Source organism: Caretta caretta, chromosome 23 (assembly GCF_965140235.1).
Source record: "Caretta caretta isolate rCarCar2 chromosome 23, rCarCar1.hap1, whole genome shotgun sequence".
Taxonomy (NCBI): Eukaryota; Metazoa; Chordata; order Testudines; family Cheloniidae; genus Caretta; species Caretta caretta.
The window spans coordinates 6,862,046-6,882,351 of NC_134228.1; the positions used below are offsets into that span (position 1 = coordinate 6,862,046).

Genomic DNA, 20,306 nt, shown 5'->3' on the forward strand with positions numbered 1-20,306 from the left:
TACGCTTCCCACAGCGAGTCCGCTCAGGCGGGCTCCTGGGGAAGCCAGAGGGTCCTGCCCCACAACTTTGCAGTCAGACGTGACTCTGAGCCAGCCAGTAAAACAGAGATTTATTAGACGACAGGAACATGGTCTAAAACAGAGCTTGCAGGTGCAGAGAACCGGACCTCTCAGCTGGGTCCATTTTGGGGGCCAGTGAACCAGACAACTATGTCTGCCCTTCACTCTATGTCTCCAGCCAGCCCCAAACTGAAACTCCCTCCAGCCCCTCCTCCTCTGGGCTTTCGAGGTTACCTGATTCCTTTGTTCTCCAACCCTTTAGCTCTCACCTTGCAGGGGGGAAGGGCCCAGGCCATCAGTTGTCAGGAAACAGGGTGTTGGCCATTCTCTGTATCCAGACCCCTGCACATACCTGCCCTCTAGGGCTCTGCAACGATCATACACCCTTACCCCACCACCTAGACACTTAAGAACTGCATAAGGGAAACTGAGGCACCCCCATACTATTCAGAGGAAACATTAAGAACAGTCCCACTTAGTCACACCCCACAACTGTGTGTGGGGAGGGGGTGCTGGCTGGGGCAGGCCTGGCCAGGGGGCAGAGTTCAGGTGGCTGGGTGTGGGCCTGGCTGGGGCCAAGCAGGGAGAGGTTGGCAGGGGGTGGGACAGGCCTGGCCAGGTAGGGAGAGGTTGGCGGGGGCTGGGCTGTGCGTCTCTGCCAGCTGGCACCTGGTGAGGGCAGGCACGAAAATGGCATCACCCCTGCAATTTGCCCAGCAATGGCAGCTCCTGGGCAGCAGGAGGTGCTGGACCCCAGTCAGGGCCCTGGGCCCTGCTCCCCTGCCCCAGCCCTCGAGGGAGATGGATTCCCCCACCAAGTTGGTCCAGGCCTGAGACTGCCTGCAGGTGGCCAGGTTCGGGGGGTGGGGGGACACGACTCCAGCAACAGCCCAGCTTGTGTCCCTGGCAAAGCCCTACACCCCACCACCCCCACCTGGAGCCAGGCCAGCCCGCTCCCTGCTCCCACCCCCCAACCCCAGTCCCACCCTTCCTAGTGCTTAATGAGAAGGCCATGCGGTGACAAGGCACCTGGCTTCCCCTGGCTCCGAGGCGGAGGGTGTTGGGGGGCAGAACCCCTCCCCAGGCCTTTGCCCGGGCCACAGCTGGGTTGTAGTGGGGCCCCCCCACCTCCCACCCCTGTTGGTGCTGGGGGTGGTTCCAGGCAGAGCGGGGATCCCCTTTATGGCCGTTACAACCCCGCAGCCTCCTGGGGCTGCCCTGACCCCCCCCTCCCCACTCCCCTCAGGGCCCCTGGAATTTCTTCTAGTCCCAGCCTTTGTGGCCTCCCCGCCCCATGCACCCCAGCCTGGCTGGAGGCTGCAGCAATGCCCCAGGTGCACCCCCCCCAACCCCCGCTGTCCCCCTCCTCTCACCCCGCCAGGGTGAGTGGGGCTCCGAGGCAGGCATCTGGCACGGGCAGCTCTGGGAGGGCCCAGGTGCCCCGCTTGGCCCTGCTGCCAGCCCGGGGGATGGGTACAGCAGGCAGAGGATGCTGAGGGGCGTATGGGGGGCCCAGGCCCAGCCCCAGCCCTGGCTGATGGGGCTGGTGAGGCGCTCGGTGGGGGATAATTGGGGTGTCGCTCAGGCAACGACGCTGAACTTCAGCAGCCCCTCTGTCCCCCCTCAGCACAGGGTGGGAGGGAGGGTTTGATGCAGCCCCCCCACCCCCCCCCATAAAGGCACAAACTATCTTTGAGTAGAGCCTAGTGGCCCTGCTGTGACCCCTGAACCCCCTTCCCACACCCCACTCTAACCCCCAGCCCCCACTCCCCTCCCCAAGCCAGGGATAGAACCCAGGCGTCCTGCCCTGCAATGAGACAGAGGGAGGAGTGTAACTTACAAAAAGGAAAGGTTTATTCCAGAACTGGGTACCAAGGGTCCGTGCCCGGTGCCAGGTGGGGGGGCCCGGTGCCAGGCGGCATGGCGCAGGGGAGGGGAAAAGCATCTCACCCTGGTACTGGGCACAAATGCCCCAGAAATCAGTAAAAAACCAACAACCCAAAAAAATAAAGTGAACATTAACAGCCGCATAGAAAAGAGCGGAGAGTTTGCCCCTCCCCAGCCAGGGGTAAAGGATCAACCCCCCCTCAGGACAGTTCCTGTCACTGCCCAGCTGGGGGCCCCCACCCCCAAGATAAAAAAACTCCCCCTCCCCCCCCCGTGTAAAAAAATATAAAATAAGCTGAACCCAGCAGAGCTGGGGGCCAGGAAGCAGTGAGTGGGCGCAGGGCGGGACTGGTGGGGGGGGATCCCCGGCCCTCCAATTCCTGGCAGGGCAGGGGTGTTTCAGGGAATCTCTCCATCATGCCAGGCCCCCAGGGGGAGGCAGCTCTGCAGCTGCTCCTGGGGGGCAGGAACGACACCGACTCCTCCCAGAGACCCCCCAAGCCCTGCTGTCTGGGGGGGAGGGGCCCTTTGGTAGGCAGCAGCCTGCAGGGGGTGCTATTGCTCTGCTCCTGCCCCAGGGGTAAGGCACAGCCTGGGAGCTCCCGGGGCAGCCCCAGAGGGAAGGGGGAGGGGGGAATCTCCAGGAATTTGGGCCACCCCCTGGAATTGCACAGTGGGGCTGGCGCCCCGGTAACCATCGGCCGGAGGAGGGGGTGCATGGGGGAGGGGCTTCAAGTGTGAGGGGGCGGGGCGCGTGTCAAAGACGATAAACCCGTGGGTGTTGCAGGAGCCTCGGCAGCCCTGGGACCGCCGGCCGGGTGGGATGGGGGGGCTAGGGCGAGCCCCGCTTCCTCAGTTCCAGGACGAATGCTGCAAAGAGAGAAGGGGGGGGTGGTAAGTGTCCAGGAGCCAGATGGGGGGGGAGAGGGGAAGACATGCCAGGCCAGGCGGCCCCACGGCCACCAGGAAGCAGCCCTTGCTCAGGAGCTGGGGCATCTGCAGGGGACTGGGGCCGCGCACAGAGAACATCCCCCTCCCCCTGGATCCCTCATGCCACGGGCCCCCCGCACCAAGCAGGCAGGAACCGAGCCCAGCGACCCCTACAGGTGGCTCACCCTCGATGATCTCCTCCTTCAGCTTCTGCAGCTCCCGGCGCACCTCCTCCAGCAGCTCCTGGGTGAGGGTGCAGCGTTAGGGGGCACGGCCCACCCTGCACCCCCTCGTGTACAACCCTTCCCCCACCACCACCCCTGCGTGCAGCCCTGCCCCTCTCCCCTGGCACCCCCTCACATGCAGCCCCACCCCCAGAACCTCCCCAGCACCCCCTCCTACGCACAGCCCTGCTCCCTCCTCTGGCACCCCTCCCCCCCGGAACACCCCCCCGCACCATCCCCTGTGCACAGCCACTCCTGCCCCCTGGCACCCTCTCTTCCCCCCAGTGTCCCCCCATGCCTCCCCACATACAGTCTTGCAACAGCCCCCAGCATGCCTCCCCCCCAACACCGGGCACTTGCACAGCCCCCTCCCACTGCCCCCCCATGCAAACTCCACCTCCAGCACCACCACCCCTACACCCCTCCCCCCAGCAACAGCCCAATCCAGACCCCCACCTCCATGCTCAGGGTCATGGGGTCCTGCTCCAGTCACCGAGCAGAGTCCCAGGGTTAGGAACGAACCCCATGTCACCCCAGGGCTGGGTTTCCTGGCTCCTCCCCCACCCTGGTACCTGTTTGATCCGCTCCAGGCCGGACTCATCTGTGCTGGCCGGGGGCTCTGTGCTGCTGGGGGCAGCTGATTTCATCCTGGGCGGGGGGGGGGGGGGGGGGAGGAGGAGGGAGAACGGAGCAGAGGTTAGGGGTGAGAAGCTCCACGAGGCTCTATGTCCCTCTTTGGCAGGGATCCCACCCCTGTCCGAGAGCCTTCCCACTGAGGGGGCTCCACAGCTTGGGGTGACACACAGACAGCATTAGGTTCCAGAGTTAACAGGCAGCCCACTTACGGGAGGGGCATCAGGATTCCTGGGCTCTTTCCCCACCTGTGCTACTGTGCTCTTTGGCAAGTCCCTCCCAAGCCTGGTGCCTCAGTTTCCCCACGTGCAATTGGGGTGGGGGGATATTCACGGAAGGCCTGAGGTATCACGCCGTGGCTAAGGGCGCAGCAGGGCGAGGAGATATTCAGAAGGATCAGGGGAGGCCAAGCCAGGCGGTGTGGCTCTGTTTGCTGCCCAGCGGGTACGGTTCCAGGGAGCCGCAGCCCTACCCAGCCCTGCGCCTTGGGCTCTGCATCGCGCCAGCCCCATGCCCAGCTCTAGGGACAGCTCTGGGCCCTGGCACCACTGCCCAGCCGGAAAGCCCCTGGCCATGGTGTCCCCATCCACCCCCCCCCCCACACACACACACACACTTCCCTCCAGGGGCCCACCTGCTCCACCAGCCCCTGTGTCCAGGATACCTACCTCCTCCTCCCTTGGAGCAAGGCCTAGTGCCCCCCCCCACCGCTCAGTCTGCCCCATATCTGCCCCATGGCTTCGGTCCCCCAACCCACACCCGGGCACTACCCCGAGAGGCTGGTGCTACTCCGGGCGGGACTTGGGGATTCTCTGCTCTCCTGGGTCTCACTATGCCTGGGGGGAAGAGAGAGGCAGACAGACCCCCGGCCCAGCCCGGCCCCTCCTGGCTCCAGCCGCCTGGACCCCCACCCTCCCCATGGCCCAGCCGGGCAGCACCCACCTGGGCAGGGTGGAGCTGTTCTTCTCCCAGGGCCTCCGCACCAAGTCTGCCAAGAGAGGGGAGAAATGGGTGCGTAGCGCTTTCACTGGGGAGGTCCATGGGGAGAGGAATTTGGAGGGGGGGCCCCTCAGACACACAGCCCCCCCCACCCCAGCAGAGAGTCCAAGGTGTGAACCACCCCCCCATCCGTGGGCCTCCCCCCGCAGCCAGTGCCAGGCAGCACAATGCCCAGGTGAAGGGCTGCCTGTCCCCTGCTCCCCTGCCCCCCCTTCAGTCCGCTCCCAGCATGCCCTGCTCCACCTGTCCTCCCCCTGGGCATGCTGGGAGACAGGGGTCTCTGGGGCTGGCCGGGGCCCCCCCACACTCACCGCTCTGCAGGCTCGAGGTCCTAGTACCTGAGGGTTCGGCGGTGTCTTGCTGCTGGGGGCAGAACGAAGGGGGGGGGTGTCAGTGGGTCTTGTGGCCCTGGGCGAGCTCCCCTTTCTCCCCCCAAGGAGCCCCAGGGGAATCTCCTTCCCCCCAAGAAGTGGGGCCAGCTCCCTCCTGCACTGCTGGGCAGATCCAGGACTCAGCACAGACCCCGCCAAGCCTGGCCAGGCCCCAGCCCACCTGCCCCCTCCCCAGGAACAGGCCGCGGGACGGAGAGGGGGCAGGACACTCACGCTGGAAATGTCCTCATCTTTCTTCGGCCCAGGCTTCTCGCCCGGCAGCGTGGCTTTCCGCCTGTGGGGGGCGACAGGGAGAGTGGGGTTAGCGCCCACCCAGGCCTGCCCCGCCCCGAGAGCCGCCACCCCCGCCCCCGGCCAGGAGGCACAGATCCCTCTCGAGCAAGCCCCCGACCCTCTGGCAGGGCCGAGTCAGCACTGGGGACACGTCTGGGATCTCCCCCCATGCCCCAGCCCCACACCCACAGGGCAGCACCTCCTACCCCCCGGCACAGAGCCCCCAGCCTCCCAGAGCACAGCCCCGTCCCCCACCACCACCATCCCAGCCCCACAACACAGATCCCCCTGCCCCCCCCCCCCCCAACATGGAGACCCAGCACACACACACCCTGCCGCCCCTCACCGTCTGGCCAGCATGGCGCTCATCTCCTCCATCAGGCCCCCGCCCCCCCCGCCGCGGCTGGCCTCGTTCTTTGGGGCCGTCCCGGGGCTGGGGCTGCCCCCCGCCGGCCCAGTGCCATCCTCCTGCTGCTGGGGGACAGGGAGCAGAGTCATTACCAGGCCCAGCACCGCAATCCCTCCCCCACTAGCCCACAGACACACACACACACTCCCCGGTTCTAGCCCTGCTCGATGCCTTGGGCCCCCCTTCCGCAGGGACCCCCGCCCCGCAACAGGCCAACCCACCTCCAGCGCCAGACCCAGCCTGGGCTGGGGCCGCCCGACCCCTACCTTCTTCCAACCCCCCCCTCCCCCCAACTCCGCCCCCACCCCACTCCCCCCCGCCCCAATCCTGCTCCTCCCCACCCACCTTGGCGATTTTCCTGAGTTTTGCGCTTGCGATGGCAGCTGCCAGGCCGGAGGCCCCCCCGCCTCCCGCCCCCGGGCCCTGTGCAGCAGGCAGAGGAGGGGCGGGAGGTGGCCCCCCAGTCGCAGGGGGTGGCCCCCCAGCAGTGGCGGGCAGGCCGGGTGGTGGAGGCGGCCCTGGCGGGGGTGGCGGCCCTGGGGGCGGCGGGGGGCCTCCCCCCGAAGGGGTCGCTGGAGCTCCTGCCACACAAGACCAAGGGGGGTTAGAGGGAGCTGGAGCACCGGGGGGGGGGGGGGGGAGAAGAGGTCTAAGCAGATGCCACTGGGACCCTCTTAGCCAGGCAAGACCACCCTGGGGACTGGGGGCCCCACGCGACCCCCCTCCCCCAGCACCCAGAACTAATCCCACTACGTGAATTGTTGAAATCCCTGAGGCACCCCCCTCCCGCCAACACCACCACTTGCAGCAACCCTGCTGGGCTGAGGCAGAGGTGGGGAGACACCCCCCACGCTCCCATGGGCGCAGTCCTGTGGGGCTAGAGATATGGCTGGGGGGGGGGGGGGGGAAGGGGGCCGATCGTGTGCGACAGACCAATCCCGACTCCCAGTGCCGGAGCTGGGCCACCTGCCCCCCGACTCCCCACCGCCTGCCCCCACTGCATTACCCACCTGCACTGGCCACCCGGCGCTCCTGCTCCTGCTGCTGCCTGGGAGACAAAGAGGGGTGAGAACTGGAAGGGGGGGGGACAAATACCCAGGGACCCCGCCAGGGCATCTCCCCCCCCCCCAGTCACTCACGTGCGTGGCGAGGCCTGGGGGGACCCCGGGTCCAGGATCCCTGACACCACGAACCCACACATGCTGGGCAGCCGCTCGCCCCGCCAGCCGCAAGCCGATTAGGGGCTGAGCCGGCAGCGCCCGCTCCAGCCGCTCGGGGGCTTAGCCAGGGGGGGAGGGGGAGGGGGGAGAGGTCACTTCAGTAATCACCTGGGGCACGGGCGTCAGCGACTGGGCAGCCCTCACCGAGGGGCCCGGGATGGGGGAAGGTGCCTTGTACCCCCGACCACCACCCCGGGGCCACCCTGACTCCCCTTCGCCCCCCAAGCCTGAGAGACCCTTCCTGCTAACGGCCCCTGCAACTGCCCACCCCACCAAGCCCACCAGAGGTCTGGGAAGGGGGTGGGGGACCTGGTGGGAGGGCGCAGGTGGGGGGGGGGACAAGGGGAAGAGAGAGACACCATACCTTTTCTGTTGCTCCATCTCATCTGGGGAGGGGCCGTTCTGGGGTGGCCCAGACGGAGCCAAGCCTGCACCGGGACACACAATGGGGGTGGGGGTCAGCAACAGGTTCCACCCCCCAGCTTCCCCCACAGAGATCCGAGCGCTGGCTCCCCACCCCTGGCCACAGCTCCAACAGGGCGACCCGCCCTCCAGCCCCCCAAACCCTGGCACTGCGGTGGGACCAAGCCCCCACATCTCCAGCCTGAGCCCCCACCCAAGCCGTGCCCAACCCCCATGGCGATGGGGGCAGGGCCGGGCACCGCTCACCCGCCTCCAGCTGGTCCAGGGCGAGCAGCATCCCACTGGCAAACTGGTTGGCGTCCTCCTTGGTGCTGAAGTTGAGACCCCAGACCTGGCGGGCATCACGCCACTGGTGGAAGTTGGGTGTGGCCTGGTTGTACTTCATCCCCTTCATTACTGCACAGTTAATGACCACCTGGGGGGGGGGGTAGAGAGCCGGGTCAGCAGGGGGCCCATGGGATCCCAGCCCCCCCAAGGACCATACCAAGGCCACGGGGGGGGAGGGGGTCGGGGGGGAGGTGAGACACAAACAAGAGCAGCTGCCACCCAGGGACTGGCCTGGGTATGGGGATGTCCCTGTTCAGAGGGCAGGAGGGGCTGGGGCCAGGACCCCCCCGGGGTTCTTCCAACCCCAGCTCTGGAGGGGGGGTATGGGGGGGCAGGACCCCTGGCTTCTCACCTGAGTTTGGGGGGGGCGGGGGAGAGCATCAAGGGTAGGATGATTTGGCCTGCCCCTGCCCAGACCACCAGTCCTGGCACCGGCTCTGCCAAGCACAGCACGAGGGGTTGGCAGTGCCCTCCGGCACCAGAGGGAAGCCTACAATTCCCATAGCAGGGGGTTGCAGAAGGTCCCCCCGCCACCCAGTCCTCAGCTCTGCAGGGGGGCTCCCAGGATGAGCCCCAAACCCACAGGTCAGGGCCCAGCACACATTTCCTGAGGGGGAGGCAGCCTAGGGGACAGGACAAGCTGCAAATTCTGGGGACAGGGCACTTGGGGAGAACCGGGGCAGGACGACTGGAACACTGGCCAGGAGAGCCAGCCCCACAATGCCCAGCTTTGCCTCACCCAAGGGGGATCCAGTCCCCCTCCCCCCCAGCCAGGACTCCCACAAAGGCAGATCACAGGGGGTGCAGGGCCCTGGGGCCACCTTTTCCGACAGCCCCTCTCCTGGGGCGCAGCCTGAGCCCCTGATGCCTGGCTGGTCCCAGGGCCCCCCTCCCCGCCCAGCCCCCACACCTGCTGGTCCGACTGCATCTTACGGCCCACCACGCGGAAGGTGTTGGTGCCCGGGTTGTGGTAGATCTGCACCCAGCTGACAACCTGGGGGCCGCTCCCCGCCGTCACCCACTTCTTGTTGGCATCGTCGTACAGCATCACCGTGGCACGGGTGGCGCAGACGACCGTCTCGCTGCGGAGGGAGAAGGGGGTGAACGTGGAGGGAGGAGCTCCTGCAGGCCCCTCCCCACGCCAAAGTGAACCAGCTGAGCCCCCCGCAAGCCCAGCCGGCAGCTCACCCTTTAGCACCAGGGGAACCCCCAGTGCACTCCAGGCCCAGACACTCAGGGGGGCACCGCACCCCAGGGGACAGGGATCAGCCCACTGTACAGGGGAAACTGAGGCACAGGGAGGGGAATGGAATGGCAGAGTCAGGCACAGAACCCAGGAGTCCTGACTCCCATCCCCCCCCCCACATTAACCCCTAGACCCCCACCCCCAGAACCCCAGCATCCCGGCTCTGCCCCCCCCAGCTCAGAGTTGGTGGGATCAGTCACAAAATCCCAGGAACCTTCACAGCCCCCAAACCCCAAAGTGTGTGGGTGGGAGCCAGCTGGGGGACCCCTCTCTGGGGAGGCTGGAAAGTAGCCCCCTGATGTAGTTCAGCCCCCCCCCCCCTCCCCCAAGTAGGGCTTCAGGTCCCACTCCCAGCCCAGGGGATGTTTGGTTTGGGTGTCCCTGTACCTGCTGGGTCCTGGGGACGGGAGGTGCTGAAGGCAGCACAGGTGCCAGTGGTGGGATCCCAAGGGGGAGAAGCGCCCCCCCCTGCAGGTGACACCCCTTCCCCCCCACACACACACTGCCTGGGGGGGGGGGGGGGTAGAGAGAAGCAGGCCCAGGTCCCTCCTGACTGAGGGCAGGGAGCAGAGAGACCATCCCTGGGGTTGCAACCTCAAAGCTCCTGGCCCCGAAGCCAGGCTGCCCAATGAGGAGGGAACGTCCCACCCCTGGGCACAGAAGCCCCCCCCCCCCCCCCCCAAGATTGCTGCCCTGCCCCCGGCCCACAGCAGCGCCCAGGGGAACTAGCGGCACCTCCACCTTCAGCCATTCTCCCAGCCCCACAGCCCCAGCCCCGCCGGGCACCGAGCGAGGGTGTCCGCCCAGGACGTGCATCCTGGGGCCGTGGGCCTCCCCCACTGCTGAGCAGTTCCCCACCCCCACTGTACACAGAGCGTGCCCCCCCCTCCCCCGAGCCCCCTGCCATCGCTGGTATCACTCCAGCAGGCCGCAAGAGCCTCACATAGGCCCCCAGCCCCATGGGGCACTGGCTGACCCTCCAGGAGACACCAGCCGCTAGGGCGGGGGCTGGGGGTTTCCTCTGCAGGAAGATTACGCCAGGCCAGGCCACCGCACAGGAACCGAGTCACGCGAGGCCGGCCACCCTGCACATGGGCCCTGCTGGCAGGGGGGGCACCAACAGCCAGGGAAGGGGCCGCAGGGAGAAGCTGAGGGGGAGCACCCAGCATCCTGCCTGTGGCCTGCCCAGACAGCTCCAGCCTGCCCCACCTACCCCGGCTCATCTATGGCCCCGTCTCTGCCAGGGCTCGGCAGGCAGGGGGCTGCGGGTCAGGAGTGAGGTGCGCTGGCAGAGTGGGGGGGCAGGGCTAGGCTGGCAGGGGACTGCAGGTCAGGATTGAGGGGCACCAGCAGAGTCGGGGGCAGGGCAGGGATTGCAGGAGGCTACAGGTCGGGATTGAGGGGCACCGGCAGAGGCGGGGTGCAGGGCAGGGATTGCATGAGGCTGCAGGTCGGGATTGAGGGGCACCAGCAGAGTGGGGGGCAGGGCAGGGATTGCAGGAGGCTGCAGGTCGGGACTGAGGGGCGCCGGCAGAGGCAGGGTGCAGGGCAGGGATTGCAGGAGGCTGCAGGTCAGGAGTGAGGGGTGCCGGCAGAGTGGGGGGCAGGGCAGGGATTGCAGGAGGCTGCAGGTCAGGAGTGAGGGGTGCCGGCAGAGGCGGGGTGCAGGGCAGGGATTGCAGGAGGCTGCAGGTCGGGATTGAGGGGCGCCGGCAGAGGCGGGGTGCAGGGCAGGGATTGCATGAGGCTGCAGGTCAGGAGTGAGGGGTGCCGGCAGAGGCGGGCTGCAGAGCAGGGATTGCACGAGGCTGCAGGTCGGGATTGAGGGGCACCAGCAGAGTGCGGGGCAGGGCAGGGAATGCAGGGGGCTGCAGGTCGGGATTGAGGGGTGCCAGCAGAGTGCAGGGCAGGGAATGCAGGGGGCTGCAGGTCGGGATAGAGGGGTGCCAGCAGAGTGGGGGGCAGGGCAGGGATTGCAGGAGGCTGCAGGTCGGGACTGAGGGGCGCCGGCAGAGGCAGGGTGCAGGGCAGGGATTGCAGGAGGCTGCAGGTCAGGAGTGAGGGGTGCCGGCAGAGTGGGGGGCAGGGCAGGGATTGCAGGAGGCTGCAGGTCAGGAGTGAGGGGTGCCGGCAGAGGCGGGGTGCAGGGCAGGGATTGCACGAGGCTGCAGGTCGGGATTGAGGGGCGCCGGCAGAGGCGGGGTGCAGGGCAGGGATTGCATGAGGCTGCAGGTCAGGAGTGAGGGGTGCCGGCAGAGGCGGGCTGCAGAGCAGGGATTGCACGAGGCTGCAGGTCGGGATTGAGGGGCACCAGCAGAGTGGGGGGCAGGGCAGGGATTGCAGGGGGCTGCAGGTCGGGATTGAGGGGTGCCAGCAGAGTGGGGGGCAGGGATTGCAGGGGGCTGCAGGTCGGGATTGAGGGGTGCCAGCAGAGTGGGGGGCAGGGCAGGGATTGCAGGAGGCTGCAGGTCGGGATTGAGGGGCGCCGGCAGAGGCGGGCTGCAGAGCAGGGATTGCACGAGGCTGCAGGTCGGGATTGAGGGGCACCAGCAGAGTGGGGGGCAGGGCAGGGATTGCAGGGGGCTGCAGGTCGGGATTGAGGGGTGCCAGCAGAGTGGGGGGCAGGGCAGGGATTGCAGGGGGCTGCAGGTCGGGATTGAGGGGTGCCAGCAGAGTGGGGGGCAGGGCAGGGATTGCAGGAGGCTGCAGGTCGGGACTGAGGGGCGCCGGCAGAGGCAGGGTGCAGGGCAGGGATTGCAGGAGGCTGCAGGTCAGGAGTGAGGGGTGCCGGCAGAGTGGGGGGCAGGGCAGGGATTGCAGGAGGCTGCAGGTCAGGAGTGAGGGATGCCGGCAGAGGCGGGGTGCAGGGCAGGGATTGCAGGAGGCTGCAGGTCGGGATTGAGGGGCGCCGGCAGAGGCGGGGTGCAGGGCAGGGATTGCATGAGGCTGCAGGTCAGGAGTGAGGGGTGCCGGCAGAGGCGGGCTGCAGAGCAGGGATTGCACGAGGCTGCAGGTCGGGATTGAGGGGCACCAGCAGAGTGCGGGGCAGGGCAGGGAATGCAGGGGGCTGCAGGTCGGGATTGAGGGGTGCCAGCAGAGTGGGGGGCAGGGCAGGGATTGCACGAGGCTGCAGGTCGGGATTGAGGGGCGCCAGCAGAGGCGGGGTGCAGGGCAGGGATTGCATGAGGCTGCAGGTCAGGAGTGAGGGGTGCCGGCAGAGGCGGGCTGCAGAGCAGGGATTGCACGAGGCTGCAGGTCGGGATTGAGGGGCACCAGCAGAGTGGGGGGCAGGGCAGGGATTGCAGGGGGCTGCAGGTCGGGATTGAGGGGTGCCAGCAGAGTGGGGGGCAGGGCAGGGATTGCAGGGGGCTGCAGGTCGGGATTGAGGGGTGCCAGCAGAGTGGGGGGCAGGGCAGGGATTGCAGGAGGCTGCAGGTCGGGATTGAGGGGCGCCGGCAGAGTCAGGGGGCAGGGCAGGGATTGCAGGAGGCTGCAGGTCGGGATTGAGGGGCGCCGGCAGAGTCAGGGGGCAGGGCAAGGATTGCAGGAGGCTGCAGGTCAGGAGTGAGGGGTGCCGGCAGAGTGGGGGGCAGGGCAGGGATTGCAGGAGGCTGCAGGTCGGGATTGAGGGGCACCAGCAGAGTGGGGGGCAGGGCAGGGATTGCACGAAGCTGCAGGTCGGGATTGAGGGGCACCAGCAGAGTGGGGGGCAGGGCAGGGATTGCATGAGGCTACAGGTCGGGATTGAGGGGCGCCGGCAGAGTGGGGGGCAGGGCAGGGATTGCAGGAGGCTGCAGGTCGGGATTGAGGGGCACCAGCAGAGTGGGGGGCAGGGCAGGGATTGCACGAGGCTGCAGGTCGGGATTGAGGGGCACCAGCAGAGTGGGGGGCAGGGCAGGGATTGCAGGAGGCTGCAGGTCGGGATTGAGGGGCACCGGCAGAGTGGGGGGCAGGGCAGGGATTGCAGGAGGCTGCAGGTCGGGATTGAGGGGCGCCGGCAGCGTGGGGGGCAGGGCAGGGATTGCAGGAGGCTGCAGGTCAGGACTGAGGGGCGCCGGCAGAGTGGGGGGCAGGGCAGGGATTGCAGGAGGCTGCAGGTCGGGATTGAGGGGCACCAGCAGAGTGGGGGGCAGGGCAGGGTTTGCAGGAGGCTGCAGGTCGGGATTGAGGGGTGCCGGCAGAGTGGGGGGCAGGGCAGGGATTGCAGGAGGCTGTAGGTCGGGATTGAGGGGCACCAGCAGAGTGGGGGGCAGGGCAGGGATTGCAGGAGGCTGCAGGTCGGGATTGAAGGGCGCTGGCAGCGTGGGGGGGGGGGGGGGACACCAATTCACACCCTGAGTCGCTGCTACTGGAGGCCCCTGAACACTCCCGCTGCCCCCAGGAGCTGGGGCACCTCCCCCCCACCCATGTTCTCTGAGCCTGACAGGGGCACCTGGGATCTTGGCATGTCTCCCACAGGAAGGCCAAGGGGAAGCTCAGCCGCCCTGAGGGCCCAGATCTGCCCCCACCCTTCCCACAACGAGCGCCAGGGTGCCCGACAGCTGGGGGGGGGGGGCAGACACATGTCGCCAGCTCCCAGCCCCTCCCCAGCACCCTCGGGCCAAGCGGAAGCAGCTGCCGCTCCCACAATCCAAACAGGGCGCGGCAGCCCCAGGCCTGGCCCAGCTGCTGCGGGGGAGGGGAGGCCAGGCAAGCCCAGGCTGCTGACTCCTCCCTGTGCCCCAGGCCGCTGACTCCTCCCTGTGCCCCAGGCCCTCCCTGCCCGGCCCGTGACACCCCAACACTGGGAGCCTGGCAGCTCCCCAGCCAGCAGCACCCTGAGAGCTGCTGGGACCCCAGGGGCTCCCTGAGACCCGCCCCCCCCCCCCCCCGCACCCGGCACTGCCCATCACGGAGCGCTTCGCAGGCTGTCTGCCGGGTGGCAATTGACCAACAGGCCCTGACCACGAGCCACTTCCGCCAGTCACCGGTCTTTCCCAATGTCCTGCGGGCATGGGAGGGGGAGGGGTTGGCAGCCAGGACTCCTGGGCTCTATCCCCACTGGCTGCGTGACCTTGGGCTAGTCCCTGCCCCTCTGTGCCTCAGTTTCCCCCATGCCAAGAGGAGAACGCCACCCCAGCCGCTGGTGGGGGGGTGTGGACACAAGGTCCATCTGCAGCAGGATCCTATGGGGTGTCCAGCTGCCCTGGGAGTGGTGGCAGTGGCTACCAGGCAGCGGGTCCCAGCCAGCTGCAGCACCCGACCAGCCGGCCCAGGGACTGAGGCAGCGCTGGCTGTGGGCCAGGGACCCGGCTCAGACAATTCCCGCCCCCCCCTTCGTGCTTCCCTGCCTGCCTGACTCCCCAACCACCACCACCACCAGGCTTCCCTGCCTAACCTCCCACAGGCTCCTCCCAGCCCCCCTCCCCCCCCAGGACACCAGGGGGTGGGGCACCAGCCCCGGAGGCAGCACCTGGGGGGGGCCAGACTCCGGAGCAGGAAGAGGTGGGGGAGCGGCTATCTGTGACCATATAAGGGCAGGTTTGAAGGCCAGAGCCTGTTTGTCTCAGATGGGGTGGGGGGGAGGAGGAGGAGGAGGAGGGGGGGGGATGGGAAACAGGCACAGCCCCCCACCCCCATCACGCTGTTCGTGGGGGGTCAGGAACCCACCCACCCCTAAAACAAACGAGAGGAAGGGCTGAGATCCTGCAGCCCCCAACCCATCCCCTGGCCCCCCCACAGGCAACTGGTCACTGGTGGGGTGGGGGGCTGGGATCAGGCCTGGCCTGACCTTCAGGGAGGCACCAAAGCCGGAGGGAGAGGCAGCTACCTCTGGGGAGGAGCATGCTAGTGTGCAGAAGTCAGGTCCAGGGCAACCTTCCCTGCTCCTGGGCTCCCACCCTGCAGCCCCTGCTAGCCCAGCCCTGTGGGGTGGGGTCGGCCGGAGGCCCCATCTCTGCATCTGTGTGGGTTTGGGGTGAAGGCAGGCCTGGGTCTTTGGCTTCGACCACCCCCAGAGTCCAGAGGCTTCAGCTTTGGTCAAGCTGGGGCCTGAGTTCAGGAGCCGCCCCCCACGGGACTGTCCCTGTTCCCCAGCCCCCACCCACTTCCTGGGTGAGACCCTGAGTCACTTCCTGCTCGCTGTGGTACAGTGCCTGGGGGAGGGGGGTTTCTCCCCAGGCTGGCCATGGGGGTCAGGGGACAGAGGGGACCCACTTGGACAGACCCCAGAGCTGCATCAGGCTGCTCTGGTGTAACAGACCCTCCCCACCCCCACCCACAGTGCCTGCTCTGAGGGCACCATGGGGAGAGCCCCCATCTGGGGTCCCGCTAACCCCACAGTAGGGCTGGGTGTGTCCGCAGGCACCAGGGGTGGGGTGGGGGAAGGGAGACCCTCATTCACCCTTCGAATACCCCACGAGACCCTCCTGGCAGCATCTCCTGCCCCAGGCCAGACAGCAGCCAAGGGGTCCCCCCCACAGTCTGTTGCCCAGGGACCCCAGCGCCTGGTCCAAGCAGCAGCCAGATACCTGTGGCCCAGGTGGGAGCAGACAGCCTGGCCAGGCCCCCCCCCGGAACCAGCACTGGCCACTGCAGCTGCTCCCAGCACCAATGCGACCCCCCCACCCCATGCTCCCAGCAGCCTCTGCTCCCAGCACACGGAGACAGGAGTGCCCAGGATCCCAGAATGCACCGGGTGGAGGTCGGGCCCTGGCGTACATGAGCAGGGCCCCAGTGCACTGGGGCAGGGAAGTGCCAGGGCTCGGCCCATCTGGGGGGCACAGCCCCAGGCCCTCCCAAGATCACCCCTCCTTTTGCTCTAGCTCAGGGGTCAGCAGCCCAGGCTGCCTCCAGGCCCCTCACCCATAGGCCAGCCCCAGGCCAGGGGCCTGTGGAGAGCCCCCCACCGGGACACCCCCACACACACACAAACGGGAAGGGAAAGCCAGGATGTGCCTGTGGCCATTTCCTGCTTTTTAGCAATATGCAGACGCTGCGGCTCCGGCACCCTTCAAGCCAGACGGGCCCCACGGTCGGCCCCATGGCCCCTGCACCGCCCCAGGCCAAACCACAGGACAGAGCTGAAGCACCAGACCTGGGAAGATACCAGTCTGCTCTCCCCCTGCTGCCCCTCACTCCCGACTCGCAGCCCCCTGCCAGCCCAGCCCTGGGCTCCCCCCCACTCTGCCAGCACCCCTCACTCCTGATGCTCCCAGCCCTGGGCTCCCCCCACCGAGCTCTGCCAGTGCCCCAACCCGCAGCCCCCCCCCGTTTGTCCCGCAGTTCCAAATCGCTCTAAGCCGACTTGGGGACTCTGCCCTTTGATCTCATGGGGGTCAGGACCCTCAATCTCGTCAGCTGCTGGAGCCCAGGCCTGGGGGTCAAAGGGCAGCTCAGGAACGGGTCCACCCCCTCCCGCCCAACAGAGCAGGAATTTCAAGCACCAGGAGCATTTCTCCCCCCCTCCACCCATGCTGGGTCCCCCCCCCAGTGGCTTGGGAATGTTTAGCACTAACAGCTGAGCCCAGCCCCCAGGTGCAGGAATGAGGGTCACCCTCCAGGCAGCCCCAAACCCCCCCTTGGCACAGACAGCTGGGGGCATGCTTAGCTGCGGAGCACAGGAATGGGGGGGGGGCTTTCCTGGGACGACCCCCCCCCCATAAGCACAGTTGTGAGCACTGGGGGGGGGGCCTGTTTCCAAAGGCAGGAAGGGGGCTGCCCTGCACAGGGGTTGCAGGATCCTCATCTCTCCTCCCCCTCAGCCGTAGCCAGGGTAGGGTAAGTTCCAGCAGCTGGAGACGCAGCTATGGCCCCCTCCACACACACACACCCCGTCCCAACCACCTGCGGGGGGGCTGCATCCATAGCCAGCATCACGGGGACAATGAAGTACAGGGCTAGACTCCAAGTGCAGGCAGGGGAGTGGGGTCTAGTGTGTGGCGGGGGTGCTGGGAGCCAGGACTCCTGGGAGCAGGGTCTGGAGGTTGTGGGGGAAGATGGGAGCCAGGACTCCTGGGTTCTGTCCCTGGTTCTGGGAGGGGAGTGGGGTCTAGTGGTTGGAACGCAGGGGGGGGGCTGAGAGCCAGGACTCCTGGGTTCTATCCCCAGCTCTGCCAGTCGTTAACCATGACATCACAGCCCTGAGCAGGTGATGTCATTCACTCCCGCCACAGCGGGCTGTGACATCAGAGACAAGCCAGCCCCTGCCCCACAGGATCCAGCTCAAACCTCTCTAGGTCTCCTGGGGGGGGAGGGACACAGGGAACCAGGCAGAGGCTGCCCCAGGAGCGATCCGGGGGGGGGGGGGGGCCGCAGCTGCCCGCCCCCCAGACACGCTGGCAGCACAACACCCACCCCACCCCGTCCCGGACGCCTGGGTTCTATGCTCCCCTTGGGCCAACCTCAGGGCTCTCAGCTACTGGGCGGGGGGGGCCCGGGGATGGGCGCAGGGGGGCCAAGTCCCTGCCAGGAGCGCTGGGGGCTCGAGGCCCCACGGGAGGCGTCCCCCGCCCCCCACGGTGGGTGCAGGAGAGAGGCCGGGGGAAGGAGGCACCTGAGTGATTCCCAGGGGGGACCCCCCCCCCCCGCCGCCGATCTGGTGGCTCCGGGCTCCGCTTCCGGCCAGGGCCGCGTCCCCCCCTCCGGGACCCCCAGCCCCCCCCCCCCCTCCGGGACCCCCAGGCCGCGGACAAAGCGCCCCGGGCGCACGACCTGGCTCTCACCTCATGGTGCCGCTCGGAACCGGGCCGGGGGGCGGCGGAGCGGGCGGGGGGCGCGAGGGCCGGGCTCGGGGCGCTCACTCCCGGCCGCAGCGGAGGCGGGGGCCCATGGGCTGACTGCGGCTCCCGCCTACCTGGGCCCCTGGCTGCCCCGGCTCTGGGGGCGCATGGTCCCGGTCCCGGTCCCGGTCCCGGCTGCTGCGGGCTCCAACCCCCTGCTGCGCTCCGACGGCTCCACAATGCACCGCTCGGCTCGGCTCGGCCCGCCCCCAGCCGCCGCCCTCTGCAAAGGGGAAAGGGGGGGGAGAGCTGGCAGCCAGGACTCCTGGGTTCTCCGCCCTGCAGAGTGTGCGGGGGGCTGGCAGCCAGGACTCCTGCGTTTTCTGCCCGGCTGGGAGCTAGGACTCCTGGGTTCTCTGCCCAGATTAGTGCTGAGAGTGGGGGGCTGGGAGCCAGGATTCCTGGGTTCTCTGCCCACCTTAGCACTGGGATCCAGGACTCCTGGTTTCTCCTCCCGGCTTAGCGCTGAGAGCGGGGGTCTGGGAGCCAGGACTCCTGGGTTCTCCACCCAGCTGAGAGCCAGGACTCCTCAGTTCTCTGTTCACCTTAGCGCTGAGAGCGGGGGACTGGGAGCCAGGACTCCTGGGTTCTCTGTCCTGCTGAGGGCCTGGGAGCCAGGCTTCCTGGGTTCTCTGCCTGGCTGGAGGCTAGGACTCCTGGGTTCTCTGCCCAGCTTAGCGCTGAGAGCGGGGCTCTGAGAGCTAGGACTACTGGAATCTCTGCCCTGCTCAGAGAGGGGGCAGGGGCTGGGAGCCAGGACTCCTGGCCTCTCTGCCCTGCTGAGAGCCGGGGAGCTGGCAGCCAGGACTTCTGGGTTCTCTGCCCAGCTGAGGGGGCAGGGAGCTGGGAGCCAGGATTCCTGGTTTCTCTGCCCAGCTGGGAGCTAGGACTACTGGGTTCTCTGCCCAGCTTAGTGCGGAGATTGGGGGGTTGGGAGCCAGGACTCTTGGGTTGTATTCCCAGCTATACCTATTTTTAACTCAACATAAGACTGTCCACACTGGGTCAGACCAATGGCCCCACTGGCCCAGCATCTTGTCTCTGAGAGTGGCCAGTGCCAGATTCTTTACAGGGAATTAATAGAACAGGGCAATTATTGAATGATCCATCCCCTGTCCCAGCTTCTAGTAGTCAAAGGTTTAGGGACACCCAGAGCATGGGGTTGCGTCTCTGCCCATCTTGGCTAACAGCCATGGATAAACCTACCCTCCATAAACTTATCTAGTTCTTGTTTGAACCCAGTTATAGTTTTGGCTTTCGCAACATCCCCTGGCAGCAAGTTCCACAAGGTGACTGTGCGTTGTGTGGACAAGTACTCCCTTGTGTCCGTTTTAAACCCGCTGCCTGTTAATTTCATCGGCTGACCCCTAGTTTGTGTGTTATGAGAAGGAGTAAACAACACTTCCTTCCTTACTTTCTCCACACCAGTCATGATTTTATAGACGTCTATGGTATTCCGCCTTAGTCGTCTCTCTTCCAAGCAGAAAAGTCCCAGTCTCCTTAATCTCTCCTCATACGGAAGCTGTTCCATCCCCTTCTCTGTGCCGTTTCCAATTCCAATACACCCGTTTGGAGATGGAGTGACCAGAACTGCACACAATAGTACAGGAGTGGGCGCACATGGATTTCTCTAGAGGCAATAGGATATGTACTGTCTTATCTATCCCTTTCCCAACACTGTTCACTTTTTTGACTGCCGCAGCACCTCGAGCAGGTGGTTTCAGAGAACGATCCACAATGACTCCAAGATCTCTCATTGCGACCCCGTCATCTTGTAGGTACAGTTGGGATGATGTTTTCCAATGTGCATTCCTTTGCATTTCTTAACACTGAATTTCAGCCGCCATTTTGTTGCCCAATCACCCAGCTTCGGGAGATCCTTTCGCATGCTGCTTTGGACTCGTTACATCACAGCCCCGACCAGATGACACCATTTCCTTCCACTGCGTCACACTGTGAAATCAGAGGCCCATGCTGGGTTTGTCCCTGGGGAGCAGCTGTCAGGACCCCACAGTGTGTCCCTGGGATTTGAATCCAGCTCCACTGGGCAAGGGCTAAGGGGGCAACCCCGTGAGCAGGAAGCAGCACTCGCTTCTCACGAGGGAGCTGTGTGTATTGTGACAAAGTTCCTCCGAGACCTTGGTGGGTCTTGTGCTTATTGGCGGATTTGCTCGCCTTGGAGCTTCACGGCAGCCCTCAGCTTGGCCGTTTTTCTGAACCCACAGTCCAGGTCGACGACTCCTGTGTCTGACCAGGAGTTGGGAGGTTTGGAGGGAACCCGGGCCCGCCCTCTACTCCGGGCTCCAGCCCAGGGCCCTGTGGGATGCAGCTGTCTAGAGTGCCTCCTGGAACAGCTGTGTGACAGCTACAACTCCCTGGGCTACTTCCCCATGGCCTCCTCCCAACACCTTCTGTATCCTCACCATAGGACCTTCCTCCTGGTGTCTGATGATGCTTGTACTCCTCAGTCCTCCAACCGTCCGCGTTCTCACTCTCAGCTCCTAGTGCCTCTTGCTCCCAGCTC

The 20,306-nt window shown here is 66.6% G+C and overlaps 1 protein-coding gene across 4 annotated transcripts; it reads right to left on the bottom strand.

Moving 5' to 3' along the window:
• Nucleotides 1-1,892: 1,892 nt before the first annotated feature.
• VASP (vasodilator stimulated phosphoprotein) lies at nucleotides 1,893-17,996 on the bottom strand. Of its 4 annotated transcripts, none has more exons than XM_048834368.2 (13): nucleotides 17,857-17,996; nucleotides 8,688-8,859; nucleotides 7,697-7,865; nucleotides 7,392-7,455; nucleotides 6,818-6,855; nucleotides 6,153-6,388; nucleotides 5,745-5,869; nucleotides 5,339-5,399; nucleotides 5,045-5,096; nucleotides 4,677-4,722; nucleotides 3,674-3,749; nucleotides 3,063-3,120; nucleotides 1,893-2,817 (listed from the first exon to the last, which is right to left on the bottom strand). In XM_048834368.2, the coding sequence occupies exons 1-13, from the start codon at nucleotides 17,889-17,891 to the stop codon at nucleotides 2,780-2,782; spliced, it is 1,170 nt and encodes a 389-aa protein (XP_048690325.2). In that variant the 5' UTR covers nucleotides 17,892-17,996; the 3' UTR covers nucleotides 1,893-2,779. The 4 variants fall into 4 exon arrangements, with proteins under 4 accessions (XP_048690325.2, XP_048690326.2, XP_048690324.2 ...); XM_048834369.2 differs by having other exon boundaries at nucleotides 5,045-5,093; nucleotides 5,745-5,872; XM_048834367.2 differs by having other exon boundaries at nucleotides 5,745-5,872.
• Nucleotides 17,997-20,306: the final 2,310 nt, after the last annotated feature.